The 23,698-nt window shown below is 41.0% G+C and overlaps 2 protein-coding genes across 3 annotated transcripts; both read right to left on the minus strand.

Annotated features, from left to right (window-relative positions):
- Positions 1–386: 386 nt before the first annotated feature.
- On the minus strand, positions 387–1,805 carry LOC133741868 (putative RING-H2 finger protein ATL69). Of its 2 annotated transcripts, none has more exons than XM_062169582.1 (2): positions 1,087–1,805; positions 387–930 (listed from the first exon to the last, which is right to left on the minus strand). In XM_062169582.1, exons 1-2 carry the CDS (start codon positions 1,241–1,243, stop codon positions 491–493), a joined length of 597 nt encoding a protein of 198 aa, XP_062025566.1. In that variant the 5' UTR covers positions 1,244–1,805; the 3' UTR covers positions 387–490. The 2 variants fall into 2 exon arrangements, with proteins under 2 accessions (XP_062025566.1, XP_062025565.1); XM_062169581.1 differs by having other exon boundaries at positions 387–939.
- Positions 1,806–21,542: 19,737 nt separating this feature from the next.
- LOC133707175 (putative RING-H2 finger protein ATL21A) lies at positions 21,543–23,462 on the minus strand. Its single transcript, XM_062132738.1, has 2 exons — positions 22,702–23,462; positions 21,543–22,143 (listed from the first exon to the last, which is right to left on the minus strand). Exons 1-2 carry the CDS (start codon positions 23,441–23,443, stop codon positions 21,671–21,673), a joined length of 1,215 nt encoding a protein of 404 aa, XP_061988722.1. The 5' UTR covers positions 23,444–23,462; the 3' UTR covers positions 21,543–21,670.
- Positions 23,463–23,698: the final 236 nt, after the last annotated feature.

Consider the following 23,698-nt stretch of genomic DNA (forward strand, 5'->3'; position numbering starts at 1 on the left):
GTTAAGGCTTAAAACTTGTGTGCTGTATATGAGTACTGGAATATATACTGTACGTATATCCATGTTTTATAGTAACGGCACACAATAGAGTTGCAGATACTACATGATGGTGCATTGTACTGATCGAGAGTTTCAGTTAGCAGGGAGTACTGTTGCCTGCGTTGGATGTCATTGATCTTGTAACGTTGGGAGGACGTGATACTCTTTTTCACTCATCTAGGGAGTTAGCAGGGAGTACTGTTGCCTGCGTTGGATGTCATTGATCTTGTAACGTTGGGAGGACGTGATACTCTTTTTCACTCATCTAGGGATTTTTTTGAGCTCGCTCTTTTTTTTTTTAATCATATTGAAGTTAACAATTTGTTAATTTTTTACTTCTTTACCAATGCATTAATTACAAACACATATGACTTAAAAGTTGTAGAAAAGAAGATCAAGTACACAAAAATACGTTTCAAATACTGATGATCAAAGAATCCAAATTAATGAATCATGTCTCAATTGGGGAGAGACTTGTTTTGTTATCCTCCTGTGGAACTTTTCGACAAACTGGGCACGTAGGATTCTTTCTGAGCCACTCATCAATGCAACTGGCATGAAAATGATGATTGCATTCAGGTATTGTCCTTATAGTTTCCTCGGGTTGGTACTCGCACAAACATATTGGGCAAGTGCTGTCCTCGGGACTTGGAAATTCCCATTTCTCGCCAAGTTGAGTCTTCGGATATGATTCAATGGTTAGATCATTAAGGCCCGTTATAACGACATGAATCTGTGGAATGGTCACACTGGATAATTCTGTGATGGGTTCATTGATGCGACCACGGTCCCTGATTAAGGTGTAAATATAAAGTGCGAACATAGTGATGCACACTAGCCCCGGAACTCCCACGTTTATTAGTAACCGGAACTTTTCGGCATTTGAGAGACCTGAAAACCCTAAATTTGCCGTATTCAAATTAGGTCATGAGCAAGGATGACAGCATTTGAATGTTGAAGAAACTTAATTGTCACCCTGATTCCAGTTTGTTAACATATTTCATATCAGATAAAATAGAACATCAATCACTAAAATAAATATTGTACCATTAGTTTGCGTAGAGCAGTCAAGTTGCAAACTGGAATCATTCTTAAACCCACAAACTCGACCACTCGATTCACAAGAACGACAATCAGGCTCGCCCCATGTCAACCTCACACCAAAGTCAGTGTCAAGCCACTCATAATTTACGATCGGGACCATATATAGCTGTTGAAATCATGTTACAAAGAGAGTGAGGCGACCTCCATGACCTCGTTGGCAAAGCAATGACCTTGTAGTTGTCACTGCTGAGGCAAGTGATGGGATGATATATATAAAGCCGTACTAGCGGAGCTTGGGGCGAGCAGTTGCAGAAGGTATAGTTTTCCAGGCCATGCTCAAATTGGAAGGGTGAGCCTGCAAGACGGAAGTCGTTGTCGAGTATCCGCTTGGGGATGCACTTGTTCTGGTCGTTGATCCAGATGCTTTGGTCGGTGTAGCTGATGCTCTCGACGGTGAAGTCCCCCGAAGATGATGGGAGAGTGAGAATGGTTTGTTTTTGTTGGTTGCATGAGAGATCAAAGTTGCTGGAATATCGCCACAACGTGGTGGTTGGCGCTCTCTTAACCGGAATGGAAATCTAACCTGTGGGGTGTCATAAGTCCTGCATCTCAACTCATGGCATTTCTTAGCAGATATGTGCGGAAGGAAGACGAAGAAGAACAATGTCAAGAATTCTAAGGTAGCCATACGTAGACCTGTGAAGAGTGAAGAATAGATCAACATTAACTAGGCAATGATCGACCGGCCGGCTTAAAACTATGACTAGCTTAAAAACTCCAATAAAATTAGGTGTAAAATAGTAACTTTGATTCAGCCACACATAAGTGTACGACAATCAAATACGGACAATATAGATGCCTTGATGTTCTGGTAGCAGACTAGCAGATGACAAAGTATTGAAATTTTACAAATGATGCGAGAGAAAGATGATGAAATAGTCAAAGACATTATTTTTTTTAGGGACCGTGACCACTTACCTAAATTTGGGCTAATATACTCCCACTTACTTCACTAAGAGTTTTTTATTCCCATTTACCCAATTTAATATTTAATGATAGTTTTACCCTTAACTCAATTAATTAATTACATGTGCATCTCCCTGTCTCTCTCCACTCTCCCCGATCTGCTCTTTCTCTCTCATCCCCCATTCTCTCTCTCTCTCTCTCTCTCTCAAATTCCACTCTGATTTCCACTTTCGCCGGCGTTGGCGCCGGCGACATCGCAATGGGATTGGAGGTGATGATGAAGCGGCGACATCACAGAGAGAATCCGAATCGGATCCTGCAGAGCGCTGGCGACATCGCAATGGGATTGGCGGTGATGAAGCGGCGACATCACAGAGAGGATCTGAATCGCATCCTGCAGAGTGCCGGCGATATCGCAATCGGATTGGCGGTGATGATGAAGCGGCAACATCACAGAGAGGATCTGAATCGGATCCTGTAGAACCGTGCGACCCTATCTTCTTCTGCATCGGCGGTGGGTTTTGAGCTATCAAACGACGTCGTGCTGGGGCACGATACCAACCGTGCGACCCTCTCTCCTTCTCTACTAATCTCGCCGGCTCCGGGTTTCATTTTGTTTTTGGTTATTTTCGTCTTATAGGAAAGGAAATCAAATACTTTTCTTTTCTCCAGGGAAATAAAAAAATGGAGACTAGCAAACTCGGTATTTTTTTCTATTCTTTTCTTTTGATCTTTTCTTAAAACAAGTAACTTGATCATGCACTTCTAACATTTTTAATCTGAAAGTGAGAGAGCCAGAGAGTGAGACTTGTCACTCACTAAGAAAAAAGACATTTTCTCTTTTTTATTTATTATAATTTGGTTGGCAATAATAAGATTATTGGGAGGCAATAATAATATTACTAGGGGGCGATAAAATGTTTATTAGGGCAATAATAAGATTATTGGGGGGCAATAATAAGATTATTTATTTGGATAAACCTACTAAAACATTCAAAATTAAAAACATGTTATTGGGAGGCAATAATATGTTTATTGGGGGGCAATAATATGGTTACTGGGTATTATTAGGGGGCAATAAATTCAGACGCCGGAATCCGGTCACTAGTCCGGATTCCGGTAACCAGTCGCCGGATTCCGGTCACCGGAGTCCGGCAAGGTCTCCGATGACTTCTCTCTCTAAGTGACAAAGGAGAGGGCAAAAATGTCCTAAAAATAAATAAAAAGGAATAAAAAAATAATTAATTGGGTATTAGGGAAATGATCTCTTAGAGTGTTTGGGTAAATGGGCAATATTTTAGAGTATTTGGGTAAATGGGCAATTTTTATCCTAAAATTGTGTAAATTGTCATTATCCCTTTTTTTTTTAAGGGGTTAGTCAAAGACATTATATTTTGAAGAAGGTGAGTAATGGAGGATTCCTGGGCATATAATCTGAAATAGAAGATGCACATACGCTTAATTATAATCGTACATCATCAAGTTATCCGTTACAAAGAGCTATTGCATATATGACTCGGGTCAAGATTTGCTGATGAATAAAATGCGATGATGTGGCTTACTTAGCTGGATCCTAGCTGGTTTCACTTGATGTAAAAGTTTGTTACTTGTGCTTGTTAGGGTTTTATCTTCAGACTACTATAAATAGGGACTGCTGTAAGAAGAAGAAGAAAAAGAAGAATAGTATGTCTAAGGTTGCCATATGACTATAGAATATGAAAACTAAAACCAGAACGTACTTTTTGGCTAATGACTAACAGCCGGCCAAATTGTTTACACCCAGTTTATCAACCTCCATTTCATTAAGTCATAGCCGTTGAAGGGAGAATCAAGATAATGATTAATGAAATTCTCAATATTAATAGCTACTATGCGACTACGAACAGTAAATAACATGATCAAATAAACAAAGCATAAAAGAAATAGAAACCAAATAAAAGACAATAATAACGAAACTGAAATCTGGAATGACTGAAAATTATTAACTATTGTTTGAAGGAAAACAACAAAAACAATTCAAAATTGATACTAGGCTACAGGAAAGGTAAAGTGACTGAAATTAATTGTAACTAGCAGAGCAAACTAACTAAGGAAACAGATGGAAATTCTACCTAAGCAAAGGGTAAAACAAGAAAAGCTTGATGACTTGAGTTTCTGGAGTTGTGTGTTTTTTTCTTGATCTATTGATTGCTTCTTTATATAGAGGCTAACCTTGCTTGTAGTTGTAGAAGCCTTTCACGAATCCAATTCTTGTTCTCATCTCTGGACTTCTTTGACAATTAAAACTCTATCTCCATGTGATGGATATCGGGTACGGCTTTCCTCACGGGGCAGTAGTCTTCTTCTTGTTAGAGTCCTTATCTAACTGTAATCAAAGTTAGTTCAAAAGGCCACATACTTTGGTTTCATTCTTCTATTACAGTGCTTCATACACTAAAATGCTAATCTTTCTTCTTCTTGTTAGAGTCCTTATCTAACTGTAATCAAAGTTAGTTCAAAAGGCCACATACTTTGGTTTCATTCTTCTATTACAGTGCTTCATACACTAAAATGCTAATCTTGCATGCAAACTCCTAAATTGATAAGTTCTAACATGTTGCACCTCTTGAAAGTCTTGGAAACCAACAATTGTCAAGATGGATTAGTATGAGCACCAGTACGTGCATGACCTTGACTTCCTTGTTATATATCTTAACCTTAATTAGAAGATAAAACAAAGGCAAACATTCTTTTGCTATGATGCCTTCTTCCTATTAACATATCCTCAAGGTAACAATACATTAATAATGAGAAATTTGTTAATCATTATCTTGATTCTCCCTTCAACGACTATGACTTAATGAAATGGTGGTTGATAAACCGGGTGTAAACATAGCCTCCCCCCCCCATTTTCTTGAGCATAGACTGTTGGCGTGAGTCATGCCATGTAATTAGGATTGTGAATATTGTGTATTATTAAGATTATTCTGTTGTAATTAGTTTCCTAATAGGTCTTGGTGTATCTTGTATAAATACTCCGTTCTTGGAGAAGGTAAAAATCATATCAGAAAATCTCAAATCTCTTATTCCTTTGTTCTTCTTGACTTAGTATCAAAGCCGAGATCCATTCGGACTCGGTTTGTTCTTTCCGCTGCGAATATAGGGTTCTTTTGATTTGGTTGAATTGGTTCTTTTGGTCGATTGATTCTCTTGCCTTGGTTTTTTTTGTCGAATTGGTTCTTTTGCTTCTGCAAGTCGTGAAGTGGTTCTTTTGCTTCTACAAGTTGATTTCATCCTTTGTCCATCAGTTCATCCTTTTTTGTTCTTGTGTCCGTCCATATCCTTCCTGGTTCTTTGGTATTCTTTTTGTTACAATTTGTAGGGTCTGAAAAAAAAAAAAAAAAAAAGATGGTGGATTTGACTCTTACCAACGGGAATACTGGAGGATCTCAGAATGGAGGGGTGAACTCTGTGGCCCGTGAGGTTGTGATTGTTCAGAATGTGACAGATAATTCAAGTTTTGGTGTAAAGCTCGATGACACCAACTCTGGTTGGAGAGGAGGCAATAATACTGGAGGACGTGGTGGTGGTCAAAGAGGCAAAGCGACAGTCCAATTGGTGCCAGAACCTGACTTCTATGGCATTGCAGGGCAAGATCCCTCACAGGGTAATGTTTCCTTGACTAAGGAAACTCGAGGTAAACTCAGAAGTATGGAGTGGATTATGATGAGACATTTGCACCAGTGGCGAAAATTAACACAATTCGGGTACTTCTTTCGTTAGCTGCTAATCTTGATTGGCATTTACAACAGTTTGATGTTAAGAATGCATTCTTGCATGGTGATCTGCATGAAGAGGTTTATATGGATTTGCCTCCTGGATATGGTACTTCTACTGGAGAGCAGGTGGTGTGCAGATTGAAAAAATCTCTTTATGGTTTGAAGCAGTCTCCCAGAGCTTGGTTTGGCAGGTTCACCAAGTTCATGAAGAAAATTGGGTACCGACAGAGCAATTCAGATCACACCTTGTTCTTTAAACATCGATGTGGTAAAGTGACTGCCTTGATTATTTATGTTGATGACATGGTTGTGACAGGTGATGACTTTGAGGAGATTCAAAGGTTACAAGGTCAGTTGTCTTTAGAATTTGAGATGAAAGATTTGGGTAATTTGAAATATTTCTTGGGAATTGAAGTTGCTCGTGGGAAGGATTGTATTGTGTTGAGTCAGAGGAAGTATGTTCTTGACTTGCTGGCAGAAACAGGTATGCTTGACTGTCAACCTGTTGATACTCCTATTGAGCAAAACCATCGGTTAGCAGAGTACTTGGATCAAGTACCTACGAATAAAGCAAGATACCAGAGGTTAGTTGGCCGGTTGATTTATTTATCCCACACTAGACCAGATTTAGCCTATGCAGTTAGTATGGTGAGTCAGTTTATGCATAATCCCAGTAAGACTCATATGGATGCTGTATTTCGTATTTTGCTGTATTTAAAGTCTGCTCCAGGGAAGGGATTACTCTTTTCAAAACACAGTCACTTGGATGTTTCCGGGTACACAGACGCGGACTGGGCAGGTAATATTACAGATCGCAGGTCTACTTCGGGCTACTTCACATTTGTAGGTGGTAACTTGGTTACTTGGAAGAGCAAGAAACAAAAGGTGGTGGCTCGTTCTAGTGCAGAAGCAGAGTATAGAGGGATGGCCCGAGGACTTTGTAAGATGTTGTGGTTGAGAAATTTGGGATTCAGGCAGAAAAAGGCTATGCCGCTTTATTGTGATAATAAGGCTGCAATTGAAATTGCTCACAATCCTGTTCAGCATGATCGCACGAAGCATGTGGAGGTAGATCAACACTTCATTAAAGAGAAGCTGGATGGACAGATCATTATGTTTCCCTTCGTTCCTACTGAAGAACAGTTGGCGGATATTCTTACAAAGGCTCTCTCGAGTAAAGCCTTCTATGACTCACTTGACAAGTTGGGCATCCGTGATCTGTATGCACCAACTTGAGGGGGAGTGTTGGCGTGAGTCATGCCATGTAATTAGGATTGTGAATATTGTGTATTATTAAGATTATTCTGTTGTAATTAGTTTCCTAATAGGTCTTGGTGTATCTTGTATAAATACTCCGTTCTTGGAGAAGGTAAAAATCATATCAGAAAATCTCAAATCTCTTATTCCTTTGTTCTTCTTGACTTAGGTGAGTATTGCCGAATGGTTAAGAAAATGGAAGCTCTTTGAACTCTGAAAATCTACTCGACTCATTAATCATATATCATGAATCATAGCAAAGACATCAAAATCAACTTCTTCACTCTTCATGCATCCACATATACATCTCTTGGTCAAACTAAGACAAGTAACTGGAATAAACTCAAGCATGTCTTACCAATGGTGCATGTGGTTGTCTTGCTATACCAAAGACATGTATGTATGAAACCTTACCAATGCTCCCTGCATGACTAATTAATTTAGCATTTGAAAAATCATTGTCCTCGCCATTAGATTTGGCTTCATGATCATCTCTACTTCTCATCAAGCAACTTCTTGTTTTATCATTGCACCACAACAATTGTAAGAAGCAGGTATTGGAGCTCAGATGTCCTTGTTTAAGCACTGCACGGAGCACAAAGACAAGGCTGAAATCTTCTTTGCAAGTTTGCATTCTTCTAGTGGCTTATTGTGGCCTTAAAGCCATCGATTAACTTTCCAAACTTTTTTTCTTTTTAAACTGATGCCATGATCAAATATTGAATGCTCCTCTAGCAGCGATTGCTCCTCCACACCTCAAAATCTTGACTTCTTCCTTCACATTTGGAATTTCCAGCAGCTATTTGCTTGATTCCTTTTCGGCCTTTACGACTTTGGCCGTTAGGAGACATCAAAAATAAGAAAACAAAAGTGAATATGGATAAGTTCCAGCTACAATCTTATTCTTTGCACCTGTCTTGGACGACTATTAATTCCTCACTCTAAAAATTCCTCACTCTAAATTAAATTTCCATCCTTTTAGCCGTGGACACCTTCCTCAACTCAACATATGGCTACCTTCCGTTCATCTTTTATTATTTTGAAATCTAAATAAACCAAAGTACAGAATTATAGGACATCATTATCATGGCATGGCCAACTAGGAGGTGGCCACCAATGTTTAATCTTAAATCCTACACTTCCTACGTTCGCGTCTTGAATTTCGTGGTGACTAAAGCCGCGAAGTGTTGACCATGGGTATTTGGTATAATCACTGAACTTTTCAGCCTTTATGTAGGCGAGATTCCCAAGCCCCCTATAGCTAACTAGTGGTCAATTTGGACTTTCAATTCCAATTTAGCCGTTATTGTCATTATCACATCAGCTATGTCTCCAATTACCATGGCAGTATACATGGTTTCTTCAAGTGTAGGAACCTCATGCTTTACCAAATGGTGATCAGTGAGCCCCCCAAGTTCATGGTCATTGTAATCGTAGTTTGGTTCGTCGTCTTCATATGCGTCGTGGAATGGCTTTATGTTGAAGACAAAATTTGGTTCATCAAACCTTCCCCAACATATTGGCGAATCAATGACTTCTTTCTGACATATCTCTTTTATTTCGAATTCTTCTTCATGACTATAGGCTCTATTTTATCGAAATTTCCTACTTCTTGACCTACTAGGCTTATCACTTTCACTTGTTTTGGAACTTCTTTGGGAGACAAAAAATGTTGCCAGGTAGGTCTTGTAGCGGGGGGCTGATAAGGGTGGGTTGGCCAATTAGCCCAAACTTTAGCCACAATTGGCAACTTCTCTAAAGTCTTGAGGTGCCTCAACCTTCAATTTGGTCTGATCAATTCTACCATTCAAACCAGCATAAGCATTTTGATCTCTTGAAACTTAGTTGTAAACGATTCCGTTATAAAATTGTGGCTTAATTTGGCCAAAGTTGAATTGGTTGAAGCCATAACTTTATCCATTACAACCATATGCCGAAGTATGACCATATTGGTTACCATTGATGTATAACCCATTGTAGCCATATGTAGGGTTAGACAAACCGTTACCATATTGACTATCTTGGTTATATTGACCATACTTGAAACCATTGGTATACCTCGTGTTGGTATAGATACCTCTCAGGCACAAGTATCGGAAGCACAAGACTCGCCAACTACTTAAAATGATGCCGATAACGCCCAGACACGATGCCGATACCGATACCGATACCATACACTTGTGGTATCGGGTGGACCACAGCCAGTCCCACATTGGAAATAAAGGGGTGACAAGCCCATCCTCAAACTATAAATATATGTCTCTCCACTCATTCAAGGTAAGCCACCACTCTCCATTTACTCCTACCTAGTCTACATTCTTACATATATCTGACTTAGGCATCGGAGGGTCGAAGGCCGGCTAGCCCGGTCTTCCCTCTAACCTCTGTTCATGGTTGGCAGGTACAGATATCGGAGGTGGAAGCTCTCACGACAACCCCGTTTCTACCATAGAAACATTTGGCACTAGAAGGAGCCCTCCGGTGGTGCCATGAGCTCACCACGGAGCAATTTCATAATCTTGCTAGAAAATTTTTCTTCCTCGGCATCCAACGTTTTCTCCTCTCTTGAATCGATCTCTCTGCTCACACACAACGAGCTCACCTCTTTCACTTCCCCGGTCTGATATTCATCTCATTCACATGAAAATCATGCTTTCTCAGTTTTTGAGTTTTTGTTTCACAAGAGTGGATGAGAGAGAAAGTAGATCTGGAATTTTCTCTCTCCTCCATGACTGATCTCTCATACCATTACGCAGCTCACCTCCTTCACTAATCTCAACCCAACGTCAAAGGCTCCTGGGTTTTGAAGAAAGCAACAAAATTTGAGCTTCTGGGTTTCAACTTTACAAAGAATTTTGAGGAGAGAGAAAGTAGATCTGCGTTCTCTCTCTCCTATATCAAGGGATCTCACGGCACCACAACGCAGCTCACCCCCACCATTAGAGGACTCACCGTCCTCCAACGAGTCTAGCTTGGCCTTCGCGGCGTCCGGTAGCGCCGCGAAATCAGACCACGCGCCTCCACAACAGGCACCCAGTAATACTCTGGACCCCCAGAGTTGTTTCTCTCTTTTCCAGTCCGTTTCTGTAAGTATCACAGTTAGGAATTCAGATACGAGAGGAAACTTGAGGGAAAAGAAGAGAACTCCTACGACAATGGTCGACACCGGGGGACTTCGATCTGCCATTGCGATGCATAAGCTCCATATGAGCGAGTTCACGCGCGTACGCGCCACCACTGCCATCAAACTAAAATCCCCGACTCAGATTCTCCAACAAATTCTCGAAGGTGTCAGAAATGCAAAGACAACTCGGGATCCCCGCTATCGCTCTCGGCTTCCTACAAGTGATCGCACTCGACCTCCTCCCATTGATATCGCTCTCGGTCTCGGCATCTAGAAACTGTTTTTGGAAGCGCTGAACTCGCTCTCACCTTTCCAACTCGGTCTCGATATAACAGCCTAGGCATCTCAGTGATATTCACCGCTAAGAAAGGAGGAGGCAACAAAAACACAAGCTTCTGCTATGAACACCCACGAATTTCCTCTTTGCACCCATGGCCGTTTCTGGGTTCTCCTTTTGCATCTCTCTCAGCTACTGCTATCGGAATCGCAATATGTGGCTCGCCTAACACGCATTCCGAGATTAGATGTCGCGTTGATCAAAACTGGTAGCGACAACGATACCCACCCATTCTGGCACCAATACTCTCGGTAACTCTTGCTCTCGGTCACCCGACAACGCTGCTGTAAACTTGGCCGCTACACAATCATCAGGGGGTATCGGTATCGGGAATTCTTGAAAGGAGAACGAGGGGTCTTGCTCTCGGTACCCAAGTAGCTACTATGGACACCATACGAGTACTCATCAGGTCACTCCAGTACCAAGTAGAACTCTCTCCAGCTTCAACAGCAGCAACCAGATAAGTTTGCTTCTCTGTTTATATCTCCAGATTACGCGCATAAGTTCAATCACAGTTCTATATATATGAACCCATACTCTGAAGTTCACTTGGCTTTAGTTACTACCAAAGCTAAGTCTCTTGCTTTATATCTATCTATTCCTTACTGTACATACATGGCAATTGCCGGCCACAATCAGCACTCATACTTAACCATTTCACCTTGTCGGAGTGACTTCAATGGAATAACCGCTGGAAACACAGCAAGACAACCTCCACCGGCAGACCAACTCCAGGCCGAAATATGCTATGACGCGCCGACACGCGCCACCCAAAGTTGTCTCCACAGAAAGGACCAAAACTCAGCAAACTGAAGGATATCAGTCCCACATCGAAAACAAGAGTGAGGTAACTCACTCTCTCACCTATAAAAGGTCCACTTCTCTCTCTTCATTGATTACGCATTCAATAGCTATTTACCATTACGTTTGTCAACACAAGTACGTCATTTGACTTTAGCATCGGAGGGGCGAATACCGCCAACCGCGGTCTCCCCGCTTGACGCCGTTGTATTTCTCTTGACAGAGTAACGGGACTTCACGAACCATATACATATATCGGAAGATTGGACCCCTGTCCACGTTACCGGAAGCCGACATCATATGGCGATATTCTGAGCATTAACACTTACTCACACACACGTGTTTATTTAAACCAACACGACTCCCAATTTATTGCCACATATCAGAAAGCATGATATAATTGACAGTTAAATCTGTTCATACATACGGCACGTGTATTCGTTGCCTTGTTATAAATACTTTTCAAGCATGAGTTGTCACACTCCTAGGCAAATTAATACATAGCCATGACTTTTGACATTGGCCGCATTATATATGGACCATCACCATGCAATACGTGCATGCATGACACAAATTTGTGATTTAATTGTCAAGCATGTTACTGACGCCAGTTTCCTCGTACATGCATGTATAATATACAAAAGACCTTGTAATCATTATCATCATGCCATTACATTTCTTCCTAACGGGAAAATTCCATGCAAAGATTCTCCCAAAGTATTGAACTCTACTCTATAGTCCAATGTTACATGTGATTTGCTATGCTCTAAATCAATGATGTATGGATAAACTCTCCTCTCAGTTCAATCAAGTGTGCTCCTCTCAACTTGGTGCCTACTCTTTAAAGCTTCCGAGACTCCAACTTCTCGGCACCTAACCTCTAAACCCCAATGTCAACTCCTCGGTATCGGAAGCTCCAATTTCCTCGGTGATTCACCACTCCAACTCAGTATCGCGAACCCTCGAGTCGACTCCACATTGCATTTCGGTATTACAACTCGGGCCTCACCCAAACTCTCGGTATCGGTATCTGCAAAATTGGTTCCTCTCTCGATATCGGCAACATTCTCACCAACGAGCAGTCGCGTAATCTCCGATCTCTCGATGTCGCCTTGATATTCACTGCTAAAAATCTCGGCACCCATGCTATGGACACCCAATCACGTACCAGCAACAACAGCTGCAAAGACTACCAGCTAAGTGCTCTCCAATCTCAATCTTATAAGTCAATTTGTCTCACATGCAAATATGCTTACAAGTCAAGAGCATACTCCATCAAATATAAATATGTGCTTACTGCTTACTACACAGCCACACATACACCATACATTTATACTTGCTTCTATATATCAAGCATATGATGTTCAACCAATTGCTTAATGTATGTAAAGATTATCGTTGTAGAACTGATCATCTATGTCATCATATATAAGAGGAAACACTTCCATCATAAGCACGATGGCCTCTAGTCACTGGGGGACTTCGATTTATCTTCAACTGCAGAACTAAACTCAAATATGCATATCTATTATGGGCACCCATCTGCAATCTTCCTCCGGGGATCAAGTTGCATCATTCTCTGGGCATTCCAAACTTCTTCATTGCTTATTAATTGGGAGCTGCTTCAAGCAAAAGTCTTGCCTATCCATTACCTCCGATTGCCCAGAAGCTATATACTGGTCAATGTCTATGAATGCTATCTAACCACTCCAACTCGGTATAGCAACTCTGGGAACGGGTCTTCTTAATATGCTCTCGGCACGTACAACTCGGTATCGCAACCTTTGTCTATCTTAGAAGGCTCTCGATATCTCCAACTCAGTATTGCAACTCAGCCAACTCTCCACTCGGTATTGCAGCACTAATTGCAACTTGCTATCCACTCCATCTCTCGGTATTGCACCTTCAGCTCACGAGATCGAAGACTGAAAATATATAGATTTGGGGTCCTTGGCAGCGACCGACACAAAAGCAAGGTTCTAAAAATCGGCCTAGGCGGCGCCTAGGCGCTGCACAACCGTTCCGATTCTTCCCCAGTCGAGCAAGCTGGGCGCTGGGAGTAAAGTCGGCCGCCTAGGCGGGATCTGGGCGGTCGGCGCCTAGGCGTTTTTTTTTTTTTTTTTTCTAATCTCTTAAACCTAAATCAAAACCAAAACGCGATGAAATAAGGGTTTCATTTTCACGGTTCAACATCAAAATGCGATTCAAACTTCAGCTCGCCGCTCCGTCGCTCCCTCCTCGATCTGTCGATTCTCAGACTCCCAGTCTCTCTTCGAGTCTCCGGCCAGCTCTCTAGCTCTCCAGCTCGCCGGTAAACTGGACTTCCAGCTCTCTTTCTGGGTTTTTGTCTTTCTGGGTTTCAATCTCAATTCTCACGTTTCTGGGTTCACACTTTTCAGGGCTTTCTGGGTTCGATTTTGGGTTCGATTTCTGGGATCAAGGCTTCAAGCTCGGTGATTCTTCAACCTCGAAACTTGGTGATTCTTCAAGCTCGATTTCTGGGTTCGATTTCTGGGTTCAAGGCTTCAAGCTCGGTGATTCTTCAACCTCGAAGCTTGGTGATTCTTCATGCTCGATTACTGGGTTCAAACTTCAAAGTTCAAACTCGGTGATTCTTGAAGCTCGATTTCTGGGTTTTGGAATTTGGATTCGGTGATTGATTCTGCAAGAGTGCAAGCTCGGTGATTCTTCAATACATTGTGAGTCTTGTTATTTTGTTAAGTATCAAACTGTGAATGTTATAAACTTATAATTGAAATATTGAATTGTTCTGTATTTCACTATTGAATTGTAGCTTCATCTAAAAGCAGAATTCAATATTTCAGAATTGTCCTGTATTTCACTATTGTGGTGAATCTTCGAGCTGTTTGAATGTTTTGTACTTGTGTAGTTGTGTATCTCATTCTCAAGTTTTGGATTTTGGTTTATCATGATTCATGAATCATGATTGTTGGAGGCTTGGAGCTATCATGGTTCACTTGTGTGGAACCCTGGTTTTGAATACGACGAGAAAGTGATAGGTTTCATCAAGGACTACAGGCGTGTATTCGATCTTGGTATGCCTATGTTCTCTCTCTTCTTGACTTCGACTGTTATATGGTATGAGTAATATGACACTGGTTTTTTATCATTCATTTTTGATGTATTCAGCTTGCATTGATCATCGAGGTACGCCTGACCACCCTGCAAGAACTTGCACATTGGAACACCAAGAAGGGGCTATTTGCGTAAGTATATCTTGATGCGTATTAGGTTGTTGCATTGTTAGTAAATGCTTAATTATGATCTGTTACTGACTTTGAAACTCCTCTTCCAACAGTGGGGTGCTGCTTATTCTATGTGTGGCGGCCCTGAAAGGGAAAGACTGGCTATGGAGGTAATCTTCTTTAAATGTAAACTTTATTAGCATTATAGTGATGTAGGTGAATTGAGAGTGCTAGCCATATTGCTAAAGTAAAAAGAATTATATCAACTGAGATAGAAGTGTGGGATACATATTCCTTTACTAAGAGTGTTGCTTGTTTTTTGGTCATGAGAGTGTTGCTTGTTTATGTGCATTCCCATTGTATAGGAATTATATTGATACATTTTGTTTTTTTTTTTCCTTTTGCAGTACTTGGAAAGGAGAGAATGTGAATATGATGCAAAGACTCTTGTGAATTAATTCAAATTAGTGAATTGTTGAGTTATCAAATATGTTGGTATTAGGAGAAACAAGATCTGTGAAGCATCTAAGGAATGCCAATTAGAGTGCTTTGTTTTCACTTTTCAGCTTCTGCATCATATGTTGTTTTGTTAATTTAATTGATTAATTGAATTGCAGCTTGTTTTGGCCTCTGTGAATGAGTGAATGGGAGTTGAATCAATTGATTAATTCAATTGCATCGTTACTGCCTAATGCCTATCTCATTGTTGTTGAACATTTTAGCTATATTTTGAGTATTTTTACTATTTTCAAACATTATAATGCCTTTTATATTTTTATTTATATAATTATATGTTATAAAAATAAAAATAAAATAAAATAAAAAAACCGCCTAGTCCCCGGCCTTCCGCCCGACTAGCGCCTAGCGTTTTTTAGAACCTTGCACAAAAGTTGGGTACCATGGGCACCCAGCAATTGGACACCCAATTGATGCCAATACTTGACACCTACATCCTCGGGTGCTTACAGGAGCCACTTGGACTTACCATTTGACCAAGTCCAAGACAAGATATATACAGTTCATGCATTGATTCACACCTTCAGGAATCAGGATACACATGCCAAGCTTACATCTATGACACAACTCATAGATGCTAATCATCTTACATGATACATAATCAAATATGCACATTTGCAGGGCACATCTCTTACGCTTACACATATGTTTGCTGCTTACATGTAATTTGCATGTCTGCGATTCTCCATATCTTGTGCGATTACTGCACATACACCAAGATTATATGCTTCAATCCGGGTTCAAGGAGAATATGCAGATTTCGAGCTCTTGTTCAAGGCATGAGTAACCACATGCAAAGTTCGGCTACACCAAAGCACTATAATTATGTGTGCACTAAAGCCACACCATTAACTTATTCAAGCACTAGTGGTCAATGGCCACAACCTATGATTATTACGTGGAGCACTATGCATGCACATGCATTATTCAAGCACTCCTTCTATTCTCACATGACGCATTGTCATCGGGTTCTACATACATGGCTGCCTGGTCACTATGGCCTACTCTATGACTAACCAGGCCACAGTCCTATATACTACCAGAAGCAAAGTCACACAATCGAGCACCTTATATGAATAAAAGTAAGTGCATTATCAGTACTCGCTAGGCGATATGGAGTTATATATCGACAACTCCAATCTTTTTATAATATCTTCACCACTTGCGAATGACTCCAGATAAGTTCTTATCTATACTCTTTTAATTTGAGTTAATGCTATATTTCACATGCTTTATTGATTACTACAATCTAAGCATGCCTACAAAATGCGATAATTTTAATAGCATATTTACTATGCCTTAAATGTTGATGCAATGTTTAAATGTCTCTATGATTATCAAGCATGACTAAAATGCACAATGTTATTAGTATCTCCACTGTGAATACATGCTAAACACATGCCATGCTTTTTTCTTGATTACATTTACATACATACATGTGATACTTGCTCCACACACGGCTACATGTTTAGCACCTCTGTTGCTTATATACACATGAAATTTCACTAGCGAGATCAGTCCTTGCTCCTGTCATGACAAATGTTCCTGATACTGGGGGGACTTGTACATCGTACTCGTTATGCATGAATGACATAAACTCGCCATGCATGAATGACATAAACTCGCCATGCATGAATGACATAAACTCGCCATGCATGAATGGCATAAACTCGCCATGCATGAATGACATATACTCGCCATGATAAATGTCCTCGCTACTGGGGGGACTTGTACACCATACTCGCCATGCCTGTGTTATACTCTCCATGGTAAATGTTCCCGATACCAGGGGACTTGCAGACCCTACCTGCCATGCGTGGATGACACATCCCCTCCATGCTTCAGCGACATATCGCCATGTTTCAGGGATATCTCACTTCTGCTTCAACAGTATCTCATCTACGCCTTAATGGTATCTTATTTATGCTTCAACAACATCTTATCTATGCCTCAGTGGTCTACCATCTATGTTTCTGCGATATCTTATCTATGCCTCAACAATGTATTATCCAGGCCTCAACGATATCTTATCTATGCCTCAACAGTACATTATCCAGGCCTCAGCGATATCTTATCTATACCTCAACCGTATATTATCCAGGCCTCAGCGATATCTTATCTATGCTTCAGCTGTATCTTATCTATGTTTCAGCAGTATCTCACCTATGCCTCAGTGATATCTTCTCTATGCTTCAACAATATCTTATCTATGTTTCAGCAGTATCTCACCTATGCCTCAGCGATACACTCTCCATACTTCAGCGATGTCATATACAAGCTCCGTGATATGCTATTCATGCTTCCGCGGCATCTCACCCATGTCTTAGACGACCTACATTCGTTATATCTCAACGCGGCGTTCTTACCATGTTTCGACGGACACACTCGCCATGCCTCAGCGGCACACTCGCCATTCCTCAATGACATATTCAACGTACTCGCCATGCTTTAGCGCCATATACTTGCCTATACTTTAGCTTCACGCTTCCCCACTTGTGCCCTAGCGACACTCGGGACTATACCCTTTGAAACTTGCCCATGGCAGTATTATCTTGGCTTATCTAAAGCCTTACTATATAACCCCTCCGGGACTCTACCTATTCTCCAATGATCGCCATGTATTCTGACTATTCTCTAATGAATCCTCCAATGATCGCCATGTATTCTCTAATGATATTCTCCAATGCTCGCCAAATACTCTCGGATGACCGCCACGTCTTCTCTCATGATCGCCATGTATTCATCCACGATCGCGGTGTATTTTGTCACTGCCTTTGGTAGTTTTCAATGAAATTGGCTTGATATCGCCATTTCTTATCTCTCTCCACCAAAATATCGCTAAAGGCATGGGCAAGATGTATAGCAATCCCAAACAACTGCCTAATGCGAACAAGCTGAAATGGCTATATAATTCAATATCGCTAAAGGCATGGTTGTGCTGATATAGCACTATACGTGCTATCACTCGCAAACCCTTGCATTGCCAACGCGATCAATGCGAACTGCTTAAACGCGACACTCCGCCAATGAATGAATGAATGTTACGCGATACGCCAACGAAAGAATGAATGAATGTTACACGATACGCCAACGAACGAATGAATGAATGTTACGCGATACGCCAACGAATGAATGAATGAATGTTGTGCGATACGCCGATGAATGAATGAACGAATGTTAATGTGATATTGCTCACGGCCGGTTCCGCTGATACAGTACAATGCTGTCCCTCGCGAACCCTTGCGCTGCCAGTTGCGATCCAATGAATGAATGAATAAATGTTGCGCTATACGCCGATAAATGAATGAATGTTACGCGATCCGCCAACGAAAGAATGAATGAATGTTATGCGATCCGCCAACGAAAGAAAGAATGAATGTTACGCGATACGCCAATGAATGAATGAATGTTACACGATACACCAACGAATGAATGCGGAATGCTCCAATGCGATCAATGCGAAATGCTCCAATGCAAAATGCTCTAATGCGAGCAAGGCGAAATGCCTTAATGAAATGCGAGCAAGGCGAAATGCCTAAAGGAAATGTGATTGAGGCGAAATGCCTAAATACGATCAAGCCAAAAGGGCTAAATGCGATCAAGCTGAAATGGTTAAACACATGATCAAGATGAAATCGCCACAAGCATGATTACGACATGCTCTCCTTTATTTGATATCGCCACGTGTTCTCTCCATTATACAATATCGGCATGCGTCATCTCTATTATACGTGGTATTACCATGCTTTATCTCTACTATACAGTATCGACATGTTTTACCTCTCTATTACACGATATGGCCATGAGCTGTCTCTCCAACACTCGATATCGCCATATGTCATCTCTCTATTATATGATATCGGCACGAGTTATCTTTCTCCAACACGCGATATCGCCATATGTTATCTCTCCATTATATGATATTGGCATGCGTTATCTTTCTCCAACACGCGGTATCGCCATGTTTCCTCTCTATTATACGACATTGCCATGATTTATCTCTATTACATGATATCGCCATATTTTATTTGTCCATTATACGATGGGATATCGCCATGTCTTCTCTCTATCAAACCATATCGCCATATCTCATTTTTATCCATTATATGATTGCATGGCACTATATGCAAAACAAAAGGTTGTGCCAAGCTTAGTAATAGCGATATCGCCAAGAACATTCCAGTCACTATCGGCTACATCATTACAACCACTATCGGCTACATCATTACAGCCACTATCGGCTACATTCATTACCGTCATTATAGGCTTCATGCCAACTTATTACTATCATCATATGCAAAAATGGGCTGATATAGCCAAAGCTACCCTTGCAGACGCCAAGTGTATCGAGTACACCTTATATCGAGCATACCTGATGCCATATGCTAGCAGACCCTGGTCTAAACCCTCTTACCTCGGTCTCGAGGGACTGGGGGACTAGTCACCCTAAGAAAGAAACTCTCGCCAAATGTCCAATGAATGCTTGCGCCATTCCTACTTGGAAAATGAAATCACCACCCCAATCAAGACTCCTCTTAGCTGGGGACTTGGGTTACTGGGGGTAATGGTTGTACGGAAGCCACGTGGCAAGGATACTCGCCTTGCACTTCCAATACTTTTACCATGGACAAACTCCCCACCCAAGAGAACTCTTGACCAGGGACTTGGGGGACTTGTTGGTATAGATACCTCTCAGGCACAAGTATTGGAAGCACAAGACTCACCAACTACTTAAAATGATGCCGATAACGCCCAGACACGATGCCGATACCGATACCATACACTTGTGGTATCGGGCGGACCACAGCCAGTCCCACATTGGAAATAAAGGGGTGACAAGCCCATCCTCACACTATAAATACATGTCTCTCTACTCATTCAAGGTAAGCCACCACTCTCCATTTACTCCTACCTAGTCTACATTCTTACATGTATCTGACTTAGGCATCGGATGGTCGAAGGCCGGCTAGCCCGGTCTTCCCTCTGACCTCTGTTCATGGTTGGCAGGTACGGATATCGGAGGTGGAAGCTCTCACGACAACCCCGTTTCTACCACAGAAACACCTCGGCTCATGATAATTTTTATCGGCCAATTGAGAGTAACAATTTTGGCCGATAGAATTGTTAGTTGGCTCATACATTTCTATATTAGAATTATAACCTTGCCAATTACCATGGCTCAATTGGCCATTCATATTTTGGATGAAGGTTTGGTAGTAACCTCGGCCGATATTAAGTTGCTCCGATCCATAATTTTGATAATTATAGCCATGTTGGCTGACACTTGAGTCGGCCGAATTTGGTTCACATAAATCATTTTGTGCTTGATTAAATTGCATCCTTAGAACAACGCCTAAAAATATTTAGAGTCCCATTGGGCGTGCCAAAAGATGTCACCCCACAATATCACTTGGCCTCTTGGCCGTGTGATGGCACGCCCCACAATATATTCATCGAGAAGGACGTTTGTTCCTTGATCTCTCGGCTATCTTGGTCGAGGTGATTTTCAGAGACAACAGTTTTAACTCTTGATATTAAATCCAACATATGATGATATTCACTAGGTCACCAAGTGAACACTGTAATTCCTATTCTCAATGTATAACGAAGAATTGAACAACATTACATACCATAAGATGAAGAACCAGAGCAATGGAGGAACCACTTGGGGATACAGTTGTCGTGGTCATTGATCCACACGAATTGGCCGTTGTAACTGATGCTTTTGACGGTGAAGTCCCTGGAAAATGGGAGAGTGAGCAGGGGTGGATTCACATAGAGTCCAGATTAGGCACTTGCCTAGACTGGGTTTTTGAGTTTACACTGATTTGGTGCAGGCAAAGTATGTGAAAATGGCAGAAATTGGGCAAAAACCAGGGCAAAATCTTCATAATTGCCTCCAGAATCTATAGCTTCCCTGTAATTTTCCTCTCTTCCCCTCCTGCCATTGTCTTGCCTTACCTGAAAAAAATTTCTGGCTCCGCCCTTAAGAGTGAGAATGGTTTGTTTTTGTCTGTTGCATAATTAATGGAATATCCACAACCTGGTGGTTGGTGAGTTAGCCGAAATGCTAATCGTATTGATGGTCCGTCGGAAGAGCATTTGGAACCATGCCACATGTGGTAGCTACTATTTGAGGAAGTAAGAAGGAGAAGTAGAAGAAGGATGAGAACATAATATTGAGGTTGCCATATGACTAGCTATAGCTAGGTGGGCGATGAATAACTAAACCTGTATATGTCAACTATAAATTTTAGTATATACTGTTGTTAGGTCTCTATCTCACTCAATCAACTAATGAAGTATTGAAAATCACAGTCTACAGAAAAAAAAAAAAAAAAAAAAAAACCCACACGTTGTCCATAAATAGTGGCAAAATCACCCCAATTCGCGAGGCTCATGTTTTAGTTTAATTCATTTTGGACTTTTATGGAGTAAGCTAACATGGACTCTTTTCACTGTGAGGCCTTATTAAGATGGCTGCCTTGCTTGATTTGGGCCGGCCCTGAACGTGAATATCATCTAATCATCTATCATTTTAAAAATAAAACGAGTTTAGCATTAATAGAGATTTATAGCTTTAAATTTAGTGTCAATCTATTCATGCTAGGAACTAGTACAACTACAGAGAGAAACCAACACTCATATCTTGCAAAGGTTGTCCAGGGAAACCAAGCCCCTCATTGTTCGATGGGTTTCGGCAAAGTGGGCACGTCACATTCGTTTTAAACCACTCATCTATGCAAGTAACATGAAAGTAATGGTTGCATCGTGGTATAGTCTTTATTGTTTCCTTTCGCTGGTACTCGCACAAACATATTGCACAAGTTTTTTCATTGGGGTTAGGCAGTTCCAAACTCTCATCACCAAGTTGAGTCTTGGGATATGCTTCGGTAGTCACACTATTGAGCGCCAATGCCGAAGGAGTTCGTTGATGATTTGTTACTGCCAACCATTCTGTGGTGGGTACATCACTAGGTGGTTTAGCAAAACAACATATTGCAAACACGCAGATGAACAATAGCACAAGCATTCCCCCGCCTATGTATGTTGCAGTTGAGAGACGGAAAGAGACGCCTGATTTGCTCTGGTGTACTGAAACGACAATATTCAGTTTCATTCCGTTAAGTTTCATTGTAATTTATAGCTAGGGTGCAATTAAAGGAATTTTATTTAACAAACAAATAGCTATAGTAAGCAAGGGGACTAGCAAGAAATGCAAGATAATATCTAAGATACTCTGTGTGTGTATATCTGTGTGTTATATATATGCAGCAAGAGAAATTGTCCATTAAATCTTTTTTTTTTGGTGTTGATTTTGTGTTTTTAATTATGTTATCTGAACAATTATAATTTCAATCATATGTCATTTATCAACGTATATAAGAACGTAGCTAGTGATTATTCAAGTATATATTACCATAATCACACAATGTCCATCTGAACCTATGCATGTGCAAAATATAATTATACAACAAAAACTCTGTACATATCATATTCCAGCTCTAGGAAATCCGCCACAAAATTGACATGCCATGAATCTAAACCGTTAGTTGAGAAAAATCATATTCATCTCCGATTTAAACTCGGTATAAACGTGACAAATTAAATAGTATTGTCTCGCAGTAGTATGTATTACTCTTGAAACATTACCTGAATTTGAAAGTCCAGAGCACACAACAACTTGCGAAGTTGTAGCAATATCAAACCCACATAATCTCCCGCTTGCTTCGCATAGACGACAATCGGGCATGTCCCATGCCAACCGAACACCAAAGTTAAGATCCCACCCGTCAAATGAACCTGACAGTGGAATCATAGCTGTGGAGATCACGGAACAAAGACGGGATAACGATGTCTGAGCCAGTGGCCTCGATGAAGTGCTTGATGTATTAAGATCAGCAAAGAACCAAGTAGACTGCACAGCTATGACCTTGTAGTCCTCACTACTGAGGCAATCAATTGGTGAAGACGGTGCTAGTATCTCTTCTCGGGACGTCGACGAACAGTTGAGGAACACGTAGCTTTCGAGGCCGTAAAAGTATGAGAAGGGTGAGTCCACAAGACTGAAGTCATGGTCCATGAGCCTCTTAGGCAAGCAGCTTCCGGGATCGTCGATCCATATGATATGGTCGATGTAGTTGATGTCCTTCACGATGAAGTCTCTCGAAGATGGGAGAGTGAGGATAGTTCGCTTATGGTGGTTGCTGCAGGAGAGATCAAATCCTCGATCATAGCCACAATCCAAGTCTTGGCCTTCTCTTAGTAGTTGAAAAGGGAATCGTACCCATGGTTCCTTGGCCTTGCATCTTGTTTCATGACAGGTTGCTGATGTTTGATTCGGAAAAAGGAAAAACAAGATGGAGAAGGTGATGATGATTTCCAAGGTAGTCATGAGAGCTGTAGGTGGTGAAAGTTAGACCACCATTTGGCTATTTATGGCCATACACCAAATAAAACCAAAATAACATAGACCTAGTAACCATAATAATACATTAAGATTATTATTAATTATGCAGGTCTCATGCACCTTAAGCACCGGTTGTTGCCGAAAAAAGACATCCTTGTTTGTATATGCCAAGCATGAGAAGATTGATGAGGAATCATCTCTATCTTCTAGGTGTCAATGGATTCGCGAGAGTAAGAGTAA

This window comes from Rosa rugosa, chromosome 4, assembly GCF_958449725.1.
Source record: "Rosa rugosa chromosome 4, drRosRugo1.1, whole genome shotgun sequence".
NCBI classification, from domain to species: Eukaryota; Viridiplantae; Streptophyta; class Magnoliopsida; order Rosales; family Rosaceae; genus Rosa; species Rosa rugosa.

Bases quoted from the DNA above. Each gene is read 5' to 3' on its own strand.
- LOC133707175 (XM_062132738.1), bottom strand. From the start codon at position 23,443: ATGACTACCTTGGAAATCATCATCACCTTCTCCATCTTGTTTTTCCTT. The intron at 22,144-22,701 runs GTAATGTTTCAA...TTGTCGTTTCAG, and splicing joins CTCTGGACTTTCAAATTCAG to TACACCAGAGCAAATCAGGC.
- LOC133741868 (XM_062169581.1), bottom strand. From the start codon at position 1,243: ATGGTCCCGATCGTAAATTATGAGTGGCTTGACACTGACTTTGGTGTG. The intron at 940-1,086 runs GTACAATATTTA...CGGCAAATTTAG, and splicing joins CTGCTCTACGCAAACTAATG to GGTTTTCAGGTCTCTCAAAT.